The 17458-nt window shown below is 43.9% G+C and overlaps 1 protein-coding gene across 1 annotated transcript; it reads left to right on the top strand.

Moving 5' to 3' along the window:
- The first annotated feature begins 210 nt into the window (after positions 1–210).
- Positions 211–1728, top strand: LOC101448021 (GSK-3-binding protein). Its single transcript, NM_001279048.2, has one exon. The coding sequence runs from the start codon at positions 306–308 to the stop codon at positions 789–791; it is 486 nt and encodes a 161-aa protein (NP_001265977.1). The 5' UTR covers positions 211–305; the 3' UTR covers positions 792–1728.
- Positions 1729–17458: the final 15730 nt, after the last annotated feature.

Genomic DNA, 17458 nt, shown 5'->3' with positions numbered 1-17458 from the left:
GTCAGAGTTGTGTTCAGAAAATATGTCATACATAATAAGGAATTCTATAATGAAATAAATAAATTAATACTTTGTACGGAAAATAATAGAAATTATGATTCCCACTATTTGAAATCATTTCAATGATGATTGCACCCACATTGGAAATGGTACATTCCGGATCATACGTCATCCATTGTTTACAAAATATCGAGGGTCGCTTGCTTACTTGCTTTTCTGCCGAGCAACGTGGTGAGAGGAAGGAACTGAGCTACACTCCCATTCATTTCGAAACTACAGCCAAGAAACACACAAAATACAACAAAATGCCTTGTCGAAAGGAGAACTACATCCTCTTGGAGCAGTCTGTTACCGTCGATTCAAAAGAAGTGGACGCGTTGGTCACGAAAATCGGCGAGGCGCTGCAGCTTCACAACAATAGTACTAATCAAAAGACGATGTGTCTCCACGGTCTCACCAGCAACTGCAGCAGTAGTAACATCACCAAACAAGCCAACAACAACAATGGCGTGGCCCTGCAAAAACGTACCGGGTGCTGCATACGGCTTCGAAACCGGAGGCAACGTAGTAACAGAACTAGTCCATACAGCTTCCCTGGCTCAAGTAACCAGGAGTGGGACAATTTCAAACGTTGGGACCGAAAGGGGATCAACGCAGCTGTCGAGAAGGACGACCCACATCAGTTACTTCAGGAATTAATATTGTCTGGGAATCTAATCAAAGAAGCAGTCAGGCGGCTGCAGTTCTCTACGACGGAGTGTGTGGATATTTCGGACAATCTGAAATGCTGATGATGCGGACAATGTATTAATTAATGATATTTTCCGGACAAAACTTAACAATTTTGCTGACATAGCTAGCTATAACGTTAGACTATACATGTTGAGAACGATTAAATATGTCATGGTGGTAACGTCGTTAACATGTCTAATTTGTGACCGCTAATTTAGGTTTTTCATTTAGCCAATGAGTTACCTAGCTAGTTAACGTTAGCCATGTTTGCAACTCACGTCATCTTGATGGTTCGTTAGATTTTTGTTTATGGGTGGGGACTGTCCTTTTCACACTTCGTTGGCTTAGTTAGTAGCTAGTTATGTAAACCAAGTGAATGCTATGTCAACCAAGTGAACGCTTTACGTTGACATTGTTTACAAATCTAATCTCAGGCCGCCATCATTGCCTGTTTTGGTCCGTTTGAATCGGGTCGTTTCAAATCTAAGGTTTTACGTTACTAGTTAGCATGCTAGGCTAACGCCACACTCATACCAGGGTGGATTCCAAACGTCTCCAGAAACGCAACACTGACGGCAGCTTTGTATCTCCTTTACGCAGAAGGAACGGGATCAACAACCAGCTACCAATTCGTGTAAGAGACGGAGGCAGGCGACATTTCAAATGGTTCTGACTAAATGTCTCTTCGAACTGGCTGGGGGCGGCGTATTTTCTTTTCATAATGGGATGCGGATGTTTCATTTTCCCATTGTCTGTGTCAAGTGATTTACCACGACTACTTCGCAACGAAGTATTTTATAATGTTCCTGAGTATTCAGGCCTTTGTCTTAAAATAAACACGGTGTTTTTTTTTCTTCAATTTTGTGTATGTGTATGCTTTTCGCCATCAGATAAAGGATCCAATAAAATATAGCTAGTAACTACAGTATTTGGGAAGCCTGTCGACATACTATACAAAACGCTGCCGTATGTACAATGAATAAAAAATATAAACATGCAACAACTTCAAATATTTTACTGAGTTCATGAGGTAATCAGTAAATTTGAAAAGTCATTAGTGCCCCAATCTATGGATTTCACATATGCTTTTGTTAGTCACATATACCTTAAAAGAATTAGGGGAGTGGATCAGAATAACAGTATCTGGTGTGATCGCCATTTGACTCATGGAACGCGACATCTCCTCTCGCATTGAGTTGATTGTGGAATTTTTGTCCCGCTCCTCTTCAATGGCTGTGCGAAGTTGGTGGATATTGGCGGGAACTGGAACCCGCAGTTGTACAAGTCAAATCAGAACATCCCAAATTATCAATGGGTGACATGTCTGGTGAGTATGCAGGCCATGAAAGAACTGGGACATTTTCAGCTTCCAGGAAACACGTACAGATCCTTGCGACAAGGAACCACGCATTGAGGCGATGGCGGCGGATGAATGGCATGACAATGTGCCTCTGGATTTCGTCACCGTATCACAGTGCATTCAAATTGTCATCGATAAAATGCAATTGTGTTCGTTGTCGGTAGTTTATGCCTGCCCATACCATAACCCCACTGCCACCATGGGGCACTGTTCACAACGTTGACATCAGCAAACCGATCGCATACACTACGCCATCCATACACGCTGATATCTGCTCCGTACAGTTGAAACCGGGATTCATCCGTGAAGAGCACACTTCTCCAGCGTGTCAGTGGCCATCGAAGGTGAGCATTTGCCCACTTAGGTCGGTTACGACTCGAAACTATACCCAGGTGAAAACCCTTGCGAGGACAAAGAGCACACAGGCGAGCTTCCCTGAGATGGTTTCCGACAGTTTGCAGAAATTATTCGGTTGCGCAAACCCACAGCTTCGTCAGGGTGGCTGGTCTCAGACAATCCTGGATGTGAAGGTCCTGGGCTGGCATGGTTATACATGGTCTGCAGTTGTGAGGCTGGTTGGATGTACTGCCAAATTCTCTAAACAACGTTGTAGGTGGCTTACAGTACATAAATTAACATTACATTCGCTGGCAACAGCTCTGGTGGACATTCCTGCAGTCAGCATGCCAATTGCCCGTTCCCTCAAAACTTGAGACATCTGTTACATTGAGTTGTGTAACAAAAATGCACATTTTAGTGGCCTTTTATTGTCCCCAGCATAATGTGCATCTGTGTAATGATCATGCTGTTTAATCAGCTTCTTTATATGCCTCACCTGTCACGTGGATGGATTATCTTGGCAAAAGGAGAAATTCTCACTAACAGGGATGTAAACATATGTGCAATATGTTGGGGAGAAATAAACTTTTCATGAGTGTGGAATATTTCCTCAATCTTTTATTTCAGCTCAAACAACATGGGACCAACACTTTACATGTTGTGTTTATATTTTTGTTCAGTGTAGTTTCATAGCTGATTACACTTTCCCCATTTTAAATGAACTGCTTTATTTATTCCATCAATTAATGCTCAAATACATTTAACCCCTGTTCAATATGTTTTTCGGGGAAAATGTTGGGCCTTGCCTGTGTGTGTGGTCACTGTTGGAAAGGACAGATGTCCATTTTCTACAGTGTTATGTTCCTGGGTTTGCCCCCAGTGGCCTACACTACACTGGTTGACGATAGTTTGTCAAACTTGTTCTGCTCTTCCCTTTACTATATAGCCAGTGTGAGGGTCAAAAAATTGTTGAAGCATCTCCTCCCCCATTAATTTTATACTGGATGTTCAGCTACACCTCATTATCATTTATGGTCACAAATACAGATGTTCTAGCAAATAAAGAATAGATGGTATCATGTTTTGGTTGTATTTTACTGTCGTATATGACTGGGGAACATTCTCATAACTGATTATCCAGAAATCACACCCTGTTAAGTCAAAGTATACCCGAGTGAATTTCCATAGAGGTCTAGGGATCAAAAGATGCCAACATATGAAATGAAGAAGAGAACCACCACTGTTGACCCAAATCCTTATTACTTTCTATATGACACAATAGAATTTGTTCTGCAGTAGGCTACATTATGAAAATGTTGCAATATTCCCTCTTTCTAGACTATGGCGTGACCCAAAATCAGATCCATGTCCACACCTACAGTTGAAGTGGGAAGTTTACATATACTTATGTTGGAGTCATTAAAACTCATTTTTCAACCACTCCACAAATTTCTTGTTAAAACTATAGTTTTGGCAAGTCTGCTAGGACGTCTACTTTGTGCATGACACAAGTAATTTTTCCAACAATTGTTTATGACAGATTATTTCACTTATAATTCACTGTATCAATTCCAGTAGGTCAGACGTTTACATACACTAAGTTGACTGTGCCTTTAAACAGCTTGGAAAATTCCAGAAAATGATGTCATGGCTTTAGAAGCTTCTGATAGGCTAATTGACATCATCTGAGTCAATTGGAGGTGTACCTGTGGATGTTTTTCAAGGCCTACCTTCAAACTCAGTGCCTCTTTGCTTGACATCATGGGAAAATCAAAAGAAATCAGTTAAGACCTCAGAAAAATATTGTAGACTTCCACAAGTCTGGTTCATCTTGGGAGCAATTTCCAAAATCCTGAACGTACCACGTTCATCTGTACAAACAATAGTACGCAAGTATAAACACCATGGGACCACGCAGCCATCCTACCGCTCAGGAAGGAGACGCGTTCTGTCTCCTAGAGATGAACGTACTTTGGTGCGGAAAGTGCAAATCAATCCCTGAACAACAGCAAAGGACCTTGTGAAGATGTTGGAGGAAACAGGTACAAAAGTATCTATATCCACAGTAAAACGAGTCCTATATCGACATAACCTGAAAGGCTGCTCAGCAAGGAAGAAGCCACTGCTCCAAAACCGCCATAAAAAAGCCAGACTACGGTTTGCAACTGCACATGGGGACAAAGATCGTTCTTTTTGGAGAAATGTCCTCTGATGAAACAAAAATAGAACTGTTTGACCATAATGACCATTGTTATGTTTGGAAGAAAGAGGGGGAGGCTTGCAAGCCGAAGAACACCATCCCAACCGTGAAGCACGGGGGTGGCAGCATCATGTTGTGGGGGTGCTTTGCTGCAGGAGGGACTGGTGCACTTAACAAAATAAATGGCATCATGAGGGAGTAAAATGATGTGGAAATATTGAAGCAACATCTCAAGACATCAGTCAGGAAGTTAAAGCTTGGTCGCAAATGAGTCTTCCAAATGGACAATGACCAAACTTCCAAAGTTATGGCTTAAGGACAACAAAGTCAAGGTATTGGAGTGGCCATCACAAAGCCCTGACCTCAATCCTATAGAAAATTTGTGGGCAGAACTGAAAAAGTGTGTGCGAGCAAGGAGGCTTACAAACCTGACTCCGTTACACCAGCTCTGTCAGGAGGAATGGGCCAAAATGTCCACAATAGGCTGAGAGAGCCTGGACTGAGGGCTTGTAGGCCTGTTGTAAGGCAGGTCCTCTGAAAAAGCGTGTGCGAGCAAGGAGGCCTACAAGCCTGAATCAGTTACACCAGCTCTGTCAGGAGGAATGAGCCAAAATTCAACTTATTGTGGGAAGCTTGTGGAAGGCTACCCAAAACATTTGACCCAAATTAAACTATTTAAAGGCAATGCTGCCAAATACAAATTGAGTGTATGTAAACTTCTGACCCACTGGGAATGTGATGAAAGAAATAAAAGCTGAAATAAATCATTCTCTCTACTATTATTCTGACATTTCATATTCTTAAAATAAAGTGGTGTACCTAACTGACCTAAGACAGGGAATGTTTTACTAGGATTAAATGTCAGAAATTGTGAAAAACTCAGTTTAAATGTATTTGGCTAAGGTGTATGTACACATCCGACTTCAACTGTACTTGTGTTTATTCTACAAAAAATGCTCCTCCATATAAACCTGTTTGGTGAGCACATGTTGAGAAGTAGGCATAGCCATATAAACTCAGCAAAAAAAGAAACGTCTCTTTTTCAGGACCGTCTTTCAAAGATAATTCGTAAAAATCCAAATAACTTCACAGATCTTCATTGTAAAGGGTTTAAACACTGTTTCCCATGCTTCTTCAATGAATCATAAACAATTAATGAACATGCACCTGTGGAACGGTCGTTAAGACATTAACAGCTTACAGATGGTAGGCAATTAAGGTCACAGTTATGAAAACTTAGGACACTAAAGAGGCCTTACTACTGACTCTGAAAAACACCAAAAGAAAGATGCCCAGGGTCCCTGCTCATCTGTGTGAACGTGCCTTAGGAATGCTGCAAGGAGGCATGAGGACTGCAGATGTGGCCAGCGCAATAAATTGCAATGTCCGTACTGTGAGACGCCTAAGACAACGCTACAGGGAGACAGGACGGACAGCTGATAGTCCTCGCAGTGGCAGACCACATGTACCAATACCTGCACAGGATCGGTACATCCGAACATCACACCTGTGGGACAGGTACAGGATGGCAACAACAACTGCCCGAGTTACACCAGGAACGCACAGTCCCTCCATCAGTGCTCAGACTGTCCGCAATAGGCTGAGAGAGGCTGGACTGAGGGCTTGTAAGCCTGGTGTAAGGCAGGTCCAACGTTGCCTATGGGCACAAACCCACCGTCGCTGGACCAGACAAGACTGGCAAAAAGTGCTGTTCACTGACGAGTCGTGGTTTTGTCTCACCGGGGGTGATGGTCAGATTCGCGTTTATTGTCGAAGGAATGAGCGTTACACCGAGGCCTGTACTCTGGAGCGGGATCGATTTGGAGGTGGAGGGTCCGTCATGGTCTGGGGCGATGTGTCACAGCATCACAGACATCTTCCTACCTCATGTGGTACCTTTCCTGCAAGCTCATCCTGACATGACCCTCCAACATGACAATGCCACCAGCCATACTGCTTGTTCTGTGCGTGATTTCCTGCAAGACAGGAATGTCAGTGTTCTGCCATGGCCAGCGAAGAGGCCGGATCTCAATCTCATTGAGCACGTCTGGGACCTGTTGGATCGGAGGGTGAGGGCTAGGGCCATTCCCCCCAGAAATGTCTGGGAACTTGCAAGTGCCTTGGTGGAAGAGTGGGGTAACATCTCACAGCAAGAACTGTCAAATCTGGTGCAGTCCATGAGGAGGAGATGCAATGCAGTACTTGGTGCAGCTGATGGCCACACCAGATACTGACTTTTACTTTTGATTTTGACCCCCCCTTTGTTCAGGGCCAAATTATTTAATTTCTGTTAGTCACATGTCTGTGGAACTTGTTCAGTTTATGTCTCAGTTGTTGAATCTTGTTATGTTCATACAAATATTTACAAATGTTAAGTTTGCTGAAAATAAACGCAGTTGACCGTGAGAGGACGTTTCTTTTTTTGCTGAGTTTACTATTTACATTTTACATTTACATTTTAGTCATTTAGCAGACGCTCTTATCCAGAGCGACTTACAAATTGGTGCATTCACCTTATGATATCCAGTGGAACAACCACTTTACAATAGTGCATCTAAATCTTTTAAGAGGGGGGGGGGGGGGGGGGGGGGGGTTAGAAGGATTACTTTATCCTATCCCAGGTATTCCTTAAAGAGGTGGGGTTTCAGGTGTCTCCGGAAGGTGGTGATTGACTCCGCTGTCCTGGCGTCGTGAGGGAGCTTGTTCCACCATTGGGGTGCCAGAGCAGCGAACAGTTTTGACTGGGCTGAGCGGGAACTGTGCTTCCGCGGAGGTAGGGGGGCCAGCAGGCCAGAGGTGGATGAACGCAGTGCCCTTGTTTGGGTATAGGGCCTGATCAGAGCCTGAAGGTATGGAGGTGCCGTTCCCCTCACAGCTCCGTAGGCAAGCACCATGGTCTTATAGCGGATGCGAGCTTCAACTGGAAGCCAGTGGAGAGAGCGGAGGAGCGGGGTGATGTGAGAGAACTTGGGAAGGTTGAACACCAGACGGGCTGCGGCGTTCTGGATGAGTTGTAGGGGTTTAATGGCACAGGCAGGGAGCCCAGCCAACAGCGAGTTGCAGTAATCCAGACGGGAGATGACAAGTGCCTGGATTAGGACCTGCGCCGCTTCCTGTGTGAGGCAGGGTCGTACTCTGCGAATGTTCTAGAGCATGAACCTACAGGATCGGGTCACCGCCTTGATGTTAGTGGAGACGACAGGGTGTTGTCCAGGATCACGCCAAGGTTCTTAGCACTCTGGGAGGAGGACACAAGGGAGTTGTCAACCGTGATGGCGAGATCATGGAACGGGCAGTCCTTCCCCGGGAGGAAGAGCAGCTCCGTCTTGCCGAGGTTCAGCTTGAGGTGGTGATCCGTCATCCACACTGATATGTCTGACAGACATGCAGAGATGCGATTTGCCGCCTGGTTATCAGAAGGGGGAAAGGAGAAGATTAATTGTGTGTCGTCTGCATAGCAATGATAGGAGAGACCATGTGAGGATATGACAGAGCCAAGTGACTTGGTGTATAGCGAGAATAGGAGAGGGCCTAGAATAGATCCCTGGGGGACACCAGTGGTGAGAGCGCGTGGTGCGGAGACAGATTCTCGCCACGCCACCTGGTAGGAGCGACCTGTCAGGTAGGACGCAATCCAAGCATGGGCCGCGCCGGAGATGCCCAACTCGGAGAGGGTGGAGAGGAGGATCTGATGGTTCACAGTATCAAAGGCAGCAGATAGGTCTAGAAGGATGAGAGCAGAGGAGAGAGAGTTAGCTTTAGCAGTGCGGAGAGCCTCCGTGACACAGAGAAGAGCAGTCTCAGTTGAATGCCCAGTCTTGAAACCTGACTGATTAGGATCAAGAAGGTCATTCTGAGAGAGATAGCAGGAGAGCTGGCCAAGGATGGCACGTTCAAGAGTTTTGGAGAGAAAAGAAAGAAGGGATACTGGGCTGTAGTTGTTGACATCGGAGGGATCGAGTGTAGGTTTTTTCAGAAGGGGTGCAACTGTCACTCTCTTGAAGACGGAAGGGACGTAGCCAGCGGTCAAGGATGAGTTGATGAGCGAGGTGAGGTAGGGGAGAAGGTCTCCGGAAATGGTCTGGAGAAGAGAGGAGGGGATAGGGTCAAGTGGGCAGGTTGTTGGGCGGCCGGCCGTCACAAGACGCGAGATTTCATCTGGAGAGAGAGGGGAAAGAGGTCAAAGCACAGGGTAGGGCAGTGTGAGCAGGACCAGCGGTGTCGTTTGACTTAGCAAACGAGGATCGGATATCGTCAACCTTCTTTTCAAAATGGTTGACGAAGTCATCCGCAGAGAGGGAGGAGGGGGGGGGAGGGGGAGGAGGATTCAGGAGGGAGGAGAAGGTAGCAAAGAGCTTCCTAGGGTTAGAGGCAGATGCTTGGAATTTAGAGTGGTAGAAAGTGGCTTTAGCAGCAGAGACAGAAGAGGAGAATGTAGAGAGGAGGGAGTGAAAGGATGCCAGGTCCGCAGGGAGGCGAGTTTTCCTCCATTTCCGCTCGGCTGCCTGGAGCCCTGTTCTGTGAGCTCGCAGTGAGTCGTCGAGCCACGGAGCAGGAGGGGAGGACCGAGCCGGCCTGGAGGATAGGGGACAGAGAAAATCAAAGGATGCAGAAAGGGAGGAGAGGAGGGTTGAGAAGGCAGAATCAGGAGATAGGTTGGAGAAGGTTTGAGCAGAGGGAAGAGATGATAGGATGGAAGAGGAGAGAGTAGCGGGAGAGAGAGAGCGAAGGTTGGGACGGCGCAATACCATCCGAGTAGGGGCAGAGTGAGAAGTGTTGGATGAGAGCGAGAGGGAAAAGGATACAAGGTAGTGGTCGGAGATTTGGAGGGGAGTTGCAATGAGATTAGTGGAAGAACAGCATCTAGTAAAGATGAGGTCAAGCGTATTGCCTGCCTTGTGAGTAGGGGGGGAAGGTGAGAGGGTGAGGTCAAAAGAGGAGAGGAGTGGAAAGAAGGAGGCAGAGAGGAATGAGTCAAAGGTAGACGTGGGGAGGTTAAAGTCACCCAGAACTGTGAGAGGTGAGCCATCCTCAGGAAAGGAACTTATCAAGGCGTCAAGCTCATTGATGAACTCTCCAAGGGAACCTGGAGGGCGATAAATGATAAGGATGTTAAGCTTGAAAGGGCTGGTAACTGTGACAGCATGGAATTCAATTGAGGAGATAGACAGATGGGTCAGGGGAGAAAGAGAGAATGTCCACTTGGGAGAGATGAGGATTCCAGTGCCACCACCCCGCTGGCTCGGTGCGCTAGGGGTATGCGAGAACACGTGGGCAGACGAGGAGAGAGCAGTAGGAGTAGCAGTGTTATCTGTGGTAATCCATGTTTCCGTCAGCGCCAGGAAGTCTAGGGACTGGAGGGTAGCATAGGCTGAGATGAACTCAGCCTTGTTGGCCGCAGACCGGCAGTTCCAGAAGCTGCCGGAGACCTGGAACTCCACGTGGGTCGTGCGCGCTGGGACCACCAGGTTAGAGTGGCAGCGGCCACGCGGTGTGAAGCGTTTGTATGGCCTGTGCAGAGGGGAGAGAACAGGGATAGACAGACACATAGTTGACAAGCTACAGAAGTGTTGTTTCTTGTATTATTGTCTCTTGTGTCTTTAGAGAACTGTTTCACTTTGATATCCTTTTTCTTCTGTCCTGATTTTCTCTTTCTTTTCTTCTGTTAACTAGATATTCTTTGTTGTTCTTCGTTAGCTAGCTAGCTTCTTCCAAAAGAGTCCCTAGCAACTGCTTAGCAACTGGTAAACAATTCAGCTAGCTAAGATAACTACAATTTTATGAAAAATAGTTATTTTTCAAAAGCCTATCTTCTTTGTTTGTTGCTTGTTTTTTCTCCTATTCAGTCTTGCAGTTTTCTTTTGCTTTTTTCCGTACTTCACTCTAAAAACCATGTAAATTTCAATATTTGTAGGAGCTCATTTTTCAGCTGCTGCTGCTCAAATTGGAATTCCGGAACACATCTATCTTCATGTTGAAACAGAAATCGACCTTGAGTTCATTCTGTTGGTTTGAATCCGTTGATGACCGCATGTGGATAAAACTATGATAGCCACCACTTTAATTTTCAGTACACAAAGTGTGCTACTGAGGAAAACACACCAGATGGCAGTATACGACAAGGACGTGGAAAACATCAAATTACTTTTTTTCCCCCTGTGAATATTTGAGTCGTTTTGGCTTCCAAATAAATCAATAACCTCAAAGAATAAGATTATGTAAACTAATGGACTTCCGTATATACATATGGGAATTCACAGCTAGTGTAAACGGCTATGAAGTTGACATTTCCACCAATTTCAACCACCAACAATACTATAAATAATTTGTCATATAGAAAAGTTTAATTTCAAACCTTCGTAGAGCCTTAACATTTCAAAAGATGTGTATAAAGAGAAAACCAAGTGTGCCAGTGCCACTCCCTCAGGATATGCCAGATACTGGAAACCTTGCTGCTGCTATTGCTTTCAATGTCACAAACATTGAATCCTAGATCATTTTATACATGAGGACAAGCTCTTTGTCCTAAATTCTTCCCTACAATTACCAAATAAAATTAGAGAGGGTTAGAAGAGTGGGGCTGAAGTCATTTAAATGGCATCCAATCTCTTTTAAGACAATCGTAGGTTACACTTTTACCTATTTAACCTTAACCCTTATTTGGAAGGTGCTTTCAGGACAGAAATACCCACACCTAATCAGGTGCTATTGTGATGTGCCACCCATCTCTCCTCTCGCCTTGATCAGATACCAGCTTGGCACATGGAAGGAAAAAGTTAGAACACACCTGCATGTGTTACTGGAACAAGCAGCAACAAAACGTTGGTTTAACGTACTGATAACAGACAGGGTTCATTAACCTCATTACCATGTCTCACCTGGAGAAGTGCCCCAGCAAAACAAGGGGACTGGTCGACCAAATTCCACTTCATAGCACCAGGGAGAGAAAAGGCTTCATAGGAAGTCTATTAATATTTGATTGGTATGATTGTTGTATACTGACATCGTTCTAGACACAGACAGGTGCCAAACCAATGGCACATCAGCCATTGGTTTGTTATGCAGCCCTGTCTGAGCCTTACTGTATGACACGTGTCAAACTCATTCCACAGAGGGCCGCGTGTCTGAGGGTTTTTGCTCCGCCCTTGTACTTGATTGATGAATTAAGGTCACTAATTAGTAAGGAACTCCCTTCATCTGGTTGTCTAGGTCTTAATTGAAAGGAAAAACCAAAAACCTGCAGACACTTCTCTCTCTTTCTCTCTCTTTCTCTCTCTCTCTCTCTCTCTTTCTCTCTCTCTCTTTCTCTCTCTCTCTCCCTTTCTTTCGTTCTCCCTTTCTCTCCATCTCCACTCACTCAGAATGAAGAGTGGAGTGACGTCTGTGTATCTTTATCTAGCCTCGCACGACCATCCTGATTTGAGAGCTTAGAACAGAATGTACGCTGGCTAGATATGGATGGTCGTACAAGGCTTGTCCTTACCAGTCAATGATGAAATTTGAACAGAAAACCAGTTAGATCCATAGGCGTACAAAGTTAACAAAAGCTGACTTGTAGCCCCTAGAAATATTTTTTTGTAACAGTATTTTTATTGGAGTTTCACAATTTTCACCCATATTAAGAGATACAACAACAAAGACAAGGTAAAAAAAACAGCACTCACTTACACATATCCGTATGTATGCACGCACGTACACACACACACACACACACACACACACACACACACCACACTCACACACACACACACACACACCCTTTCCCTCTCCCCGCTCAGCGCTTCTCTCACCCCATCCCCCTCATTGCGTCTCTCAATACATACATTTTAAACAAACATAAACAGAGATAAACATTTTTTTAAATTAAATTAAATTTAAAAAAAAAAAAAAAAAAGCTCAGTTTAAACCAAGAAGTTGAGTTCCCCACATGGAACGTACAGTGTAATTCTGAAATACATAGATCACCATTCTAAGAGAAACCTTGCAGCATAATAGCTGATACTTCAGGTTCTAAGTAATTTAGGTAAGGTTCCCATACTTTGTAGAACTGATCTGTCTTAGAATGCAATGTACATGTCAGATATTCCAGCGGCACCCATTCAAACAGTATCTTATGCCACTCTTTAATAGAGGGAACCTTATCACTAATCCACTGTAAAAGTATGTTTTTCCTCGCTGCGAAGGTGAGGATGTTGTAAAGCCTCCTCCTAGAAATCTTTTTGGTGTCGGATGAAATATATATTTAGCATTTAAGCTAGCTATTTGGCATTCAATATCCTTGCAACATCGCTTAAGCATGGAAAGATATTCATGCCATCTCTTTGACGTGTGTATGTTTAGCCCTTTAGCTAACTCTGGCACTGGATAAATATGAACATTTAGCTTCTGTACAAGACTGAGTTGGCAATTCATATGATGTTGGATTAAAATCAGGGAGTGAGTCATTCCTTCAGACTACAATGTGTAGTAGTAATTTTGCTATACTCTCTCTTTCTCTCTCTCTCTCGCTCTCTCTCTCTATCTCTGTCTCTCTCTCTCTCTCTCTCTCTCTCTCTCTCTCTCTTAGTCTTTTTAGCATGGGACTGCTTCACCAAGTGTGCAAATCCCTTCCCAAAATGTGTGGGCCCTAGAGGCTCACAGCAAAATATTTTGGATGATATTTAAAATCCAGTTGTCACTTTGAAGAAAATGTTTCACACGATAACTAATTAGTGTCACTTACGTTGGAAGCTGGTTTTTGAAAGACAGAAAAATCCTCCTCACTTAATTCACACTTTAAAAAAGCTGATCCAATTAAAACAGAGTGCATTCAGAAGTATTCAGACCCCTTGACCTTGTTACACCGTCATTCTAAAATGTATCAAATAGTTTCTACACACAATACCCCATAATGACAAAGGAAAAATACGTTTTTAGAAATTATAGCAAATTTATACTAAATAAAAATCAGAAATATCACATTTACGTAAGTATTCAGACACTTTACTCAGTATTTTGTTGAAGCACTTTTGGCAGCGATTACAGCCTCTAATCTTTTTGGGTATGACGCTACAAGCTTGGCACATCTGTATTTGGAGAGTTTCTCTCATTCTTCTCTGCAGATCCTCTCAAACTGTCAGGTTGGATGGAGAGTGTCGCTGCACAGCTATTTTCAGGTCTCTTCAGAGATGTTCGATCGGGTTCAAGTCTGGGCTCTGGCTGGGCCACTCAAGGACATTCAGAGACTTTGTCTTGGCTGTGTGCTTAGGGTCATTGTCCTGTTGGAAGGTGAACCTTCGCCCCAGTCTGAGGTCCTGAGTGATCTGAAGCAGATACTTTGCTACGTTCCTCTTTCCCTCGATCATGACTAGTCTCCCAGTCTCTGCCGCTGAAAAACATCCCCACAGCATGATGCTGCCACCAGCATGCTTCACCGTAGGGCTGGTACCAGGTTTCCTCCAGATGTGACGCTTGGCATTCAGGTCAAAGAGTTCAATCTTAGTTTCATCAGACCAGAGAATCTTGTTTCTCATGGTCTGAGAGTGCTTTTGGTGCCAAAACTAGAAGCAGGCTAGAAGCAGGCTGTCATGTGCCTTTTACTGAGGAGTGGCTTCCATCTGGCCACTACCATAAAGGCCTGATTGGTGGTGTGCTGCAGAGATGGTTGTCCTTCTGGAAGGTTCTCCCATTTCCACAGAGTAACTCTGGAGCTCTGTCAGAGTGACCATTGGGTTCTTTGTCACCTCCCTGACCAAGGCCCTTCTCCCCCGATTTCTCAGTTTGGCCGGGTGGCCAGCTCTAGGAAGTGTCTTGGTGGTTCCAAACTTCTTCAATTTAAGAATGATGGAGGCCACTGTGTTCTTGGGGACCTTCAATGCTGCAGACATCTTTTTGTAACATTCTCCAGATCTGTGCCTTGTCGCAATCCTGTCTCAGAGCTCTATGGACAATTCTTCAACCTCATGGCTTGGTTTTGCTCTGACATGCACTGTGAACTGTGGGACCTTATATAGACAGATATGTGCCTTTCCAAATCATGTCCAATCAATTGAATTTACCACAGGTGGACTCCAATCAAGTTGTATAAACATCTCAAGGATGATCAATGGAAACAGGATGCACCTGAGCTCAATTTCGACTCTCATAGCAAAGGGTCTGAATACGCATTTTTTTGAATTTTTTTTAAATACGTTTGCAAAAATGTCTAAAAGCGTGTTTTTTCTTTGTCATTATGGTGTATTGTGTGTAGATTGATGACAAACCTTTTTTTTTTTTTTTTTATTTAATCCATTTTAGAATAAGGCTGTAACAAAATGTGGAAAAAGTGAAGGGGTCTGAATACTTTCCGAATGCACTGTATATCAATATCAAAAGGCAACTTAATCCAAAGCGCTCTATCAAATAAACAGTGTTTTTAATCTCCTCTCATTTTAAATATCAACTGGCAGTCTATCCAGCCCACTTGTGTTTTAGAGATTTCCACTGACATGATCATAGATGGATTACATATTCCACCCACTGACACAGAAAGGAGAAATTGTATGCTGAGCGCTCACTCAAGCTCCAAGTGGCACTCTCATGCCTTTTCCTCCACCACACTTTAGTTCAACCGAAAGTGCTGCTCTAGTTTTGAGCCATAAAGTAACATAAGAGCCCTTAATATGTGTGTTTTAATCGCTCACATCTTGACTTGTTTTAGTTTTTAGTCCTCCCAACTGGACTGAAAACATCGCCTCCGCGCTTGTAAATGAAAGCATTAAAAGTAGTGTTACTCAACCCAATGTATTCTGAACAAAAATATAAACGCAATAAGTAAAGTGTTGGTCCCATGTTTCATGAGGTGAAATAAAAGATCCCAGAATTTTTATATATGCACAAAAAGCTTGTTTCTCTCCAATTTTGTGCATCCATTTGTTTACATCCCTGTTAGTGAGCATTTCTCCTTTGCCAAGATAATCCATCCACCTGATTTGTGTGGCATATCAAGAAGCTGATTAAACAGCATGATCCTTACACAGGTGAACCTTGTGCTGGGGACAATAAAAGGCCATTCTAAAATATGCAGTTTTGTCACACAACACAATGCCAAAGAAGTCTCAGGTTTTGAGGGAGCGTGCAATTGGTATGCTGACTGCAGGCATGTCCACCAGAGCTGTTGCTTGAGAATTGAATATTCATTTCTCTACCATAAGCCACCTCCAATGTCGTTTTAGAGAATTTGGCAGTACGACCAACCGGCCTCACAACCACAGACCACGTGTAACCATGTCAGCCCAGGACCCCCACATCCGGCTTCTTCACCTGCGGGATCATCTGAGACCAGTCACCTGGAAAGTAGATGAAACTGAGGACTATTTCTATCTGTAATGAATCCCTTTTGTGGGGAAAGACTAATTCTGATTGGCTGGGCCTGGCTCTGCAGTGGGTGGGCCTGGCTCCCAATCGTTGAAATTGTTGCATGTGGCGTTTAGATTTTTGTTCCGTATAATTATGTATTTTGTCTTTCTGTGTACAGTTGAAGTCGGAGGTTTACATACATCTTAGCCAAATACATTTAAACTCAGTTTTTTCACAATTTCTGACATTTAATCCTAGTAAAAATTCCCTGTCTAGAATCACCACTATATTTTATGAATGTGAAATGTCAGAATAATAGCAGAGAGAATGATTCATTTCAGATTAAAAAAAAATTCATCAAATTCCCAGTGGGTCAGAAGTTTACATACACTCAATTAGTATTTGGTAGCATTGCCTTTAAATTGTTTAACTTGGGTCAAATGTTTCGGGTTGCCTTCCACAAGCTTCCCACAATAAGTTGGGTGAATCTTGGCACATTCCTCCTGACAGAGCTGGTGTAACTGAGTCAGGTTTGTAAGCCTCCTTGCTCGCACACACTTTTTCAGTTCTGCCCACAAATTTTCTATAGGATTGAGGTCAGGGCTTTGTGATGGCCACTCCAATAGCTTTACTTTCTTGTCCTTAAGCCATTTTGCCACAACTTTGGAAGTATGCTTGGGGTCATTGTTCATTTGGAAGACTCATTTGCGACCAAGCTTTAACTTCCTGACTGATGTCTTGAGATGTTGCTTCAATATATCCACATAATTTTCCTACCTCATGGTGCCATCTATTTTGTGAAGTGCACCAGTCTCTCCTGCAGCAAAGCACACCCACAACATGATACTGCCACCCCCGTGCTTCACGGTTGGGATGGTGTTCTTCGGCTTGCAAGCCTGCTCCTTTTTCTTCCAAATATAACAATGGTCATTATGGCCGAACAGTTCTATTTTTGTTTCATCAGACCAGAGGACATTTCTCCAAAAAGTACGATCTTTGTCCCTATGTGCAGCTTTTTTTATGGCAGTTTTGGAGCAGTGGCTTCTTCCTTGCTGAGCAGCCTTTCAGGTTATGTCGATATAGGACTCGTTTTACTGTGGATATAGATCATTTCATACCTGTTTCCTCCAACATCTTCACAAGGTCCTTTGCTGTTGTTCAGGGATTGATTTGCACTTTTCGCACCAAAGTACGTTCATCTCTAGGAGACAGAATGCGTCTCCTTCCTGAGCGGTATGACGGCTGCGTGGTCCCATGGTGTTTGTACTTGCGTACTATTGTTTGTACAGATGAACGTGGTACCTTCAGGCGTTTGGAAATTGCTCCCAAGGATGAAGCAGACTTGTGGAGGTCTACATATTTTTCTGAGGTCTTGGCTGATTTCTTTTGATTTTCCCATGATGTCAAGCAAAGAGGCAATGACTTTATTTTACCTTCATTTATACAGGTTTTTCTCATTGAGATAACATCTCTTTTCCAAGAGAGACCTTGTCCAATAACAGCAGGGGGAA

Source organism: Salmo salar, chromosome 02 (genome assembly GCF_965601325.2).
Source record: "Salmo salar chromosome 02, fSalSal1, whole genome shotgun sequence".
NCBI classification, from domain to species: Eukaryota; Metazoa; Chordata; class Actinopteri; order Salmoniformes; family Salmonidae; genus Salmo; species Salmo salar.
This window is presented reverse-complemented; position numbering and strand designations above follow the sequence as displayed.

Excerpts from the sequence above, each read along its gene's own strand:
- LOC101448021 (NM_001279048.2), top strand. The coding sequence starts at position 306 with ATGCCTTGTCGAAAGGAGAACTACATCCTCTTGGAGCAGTCTGTTACC.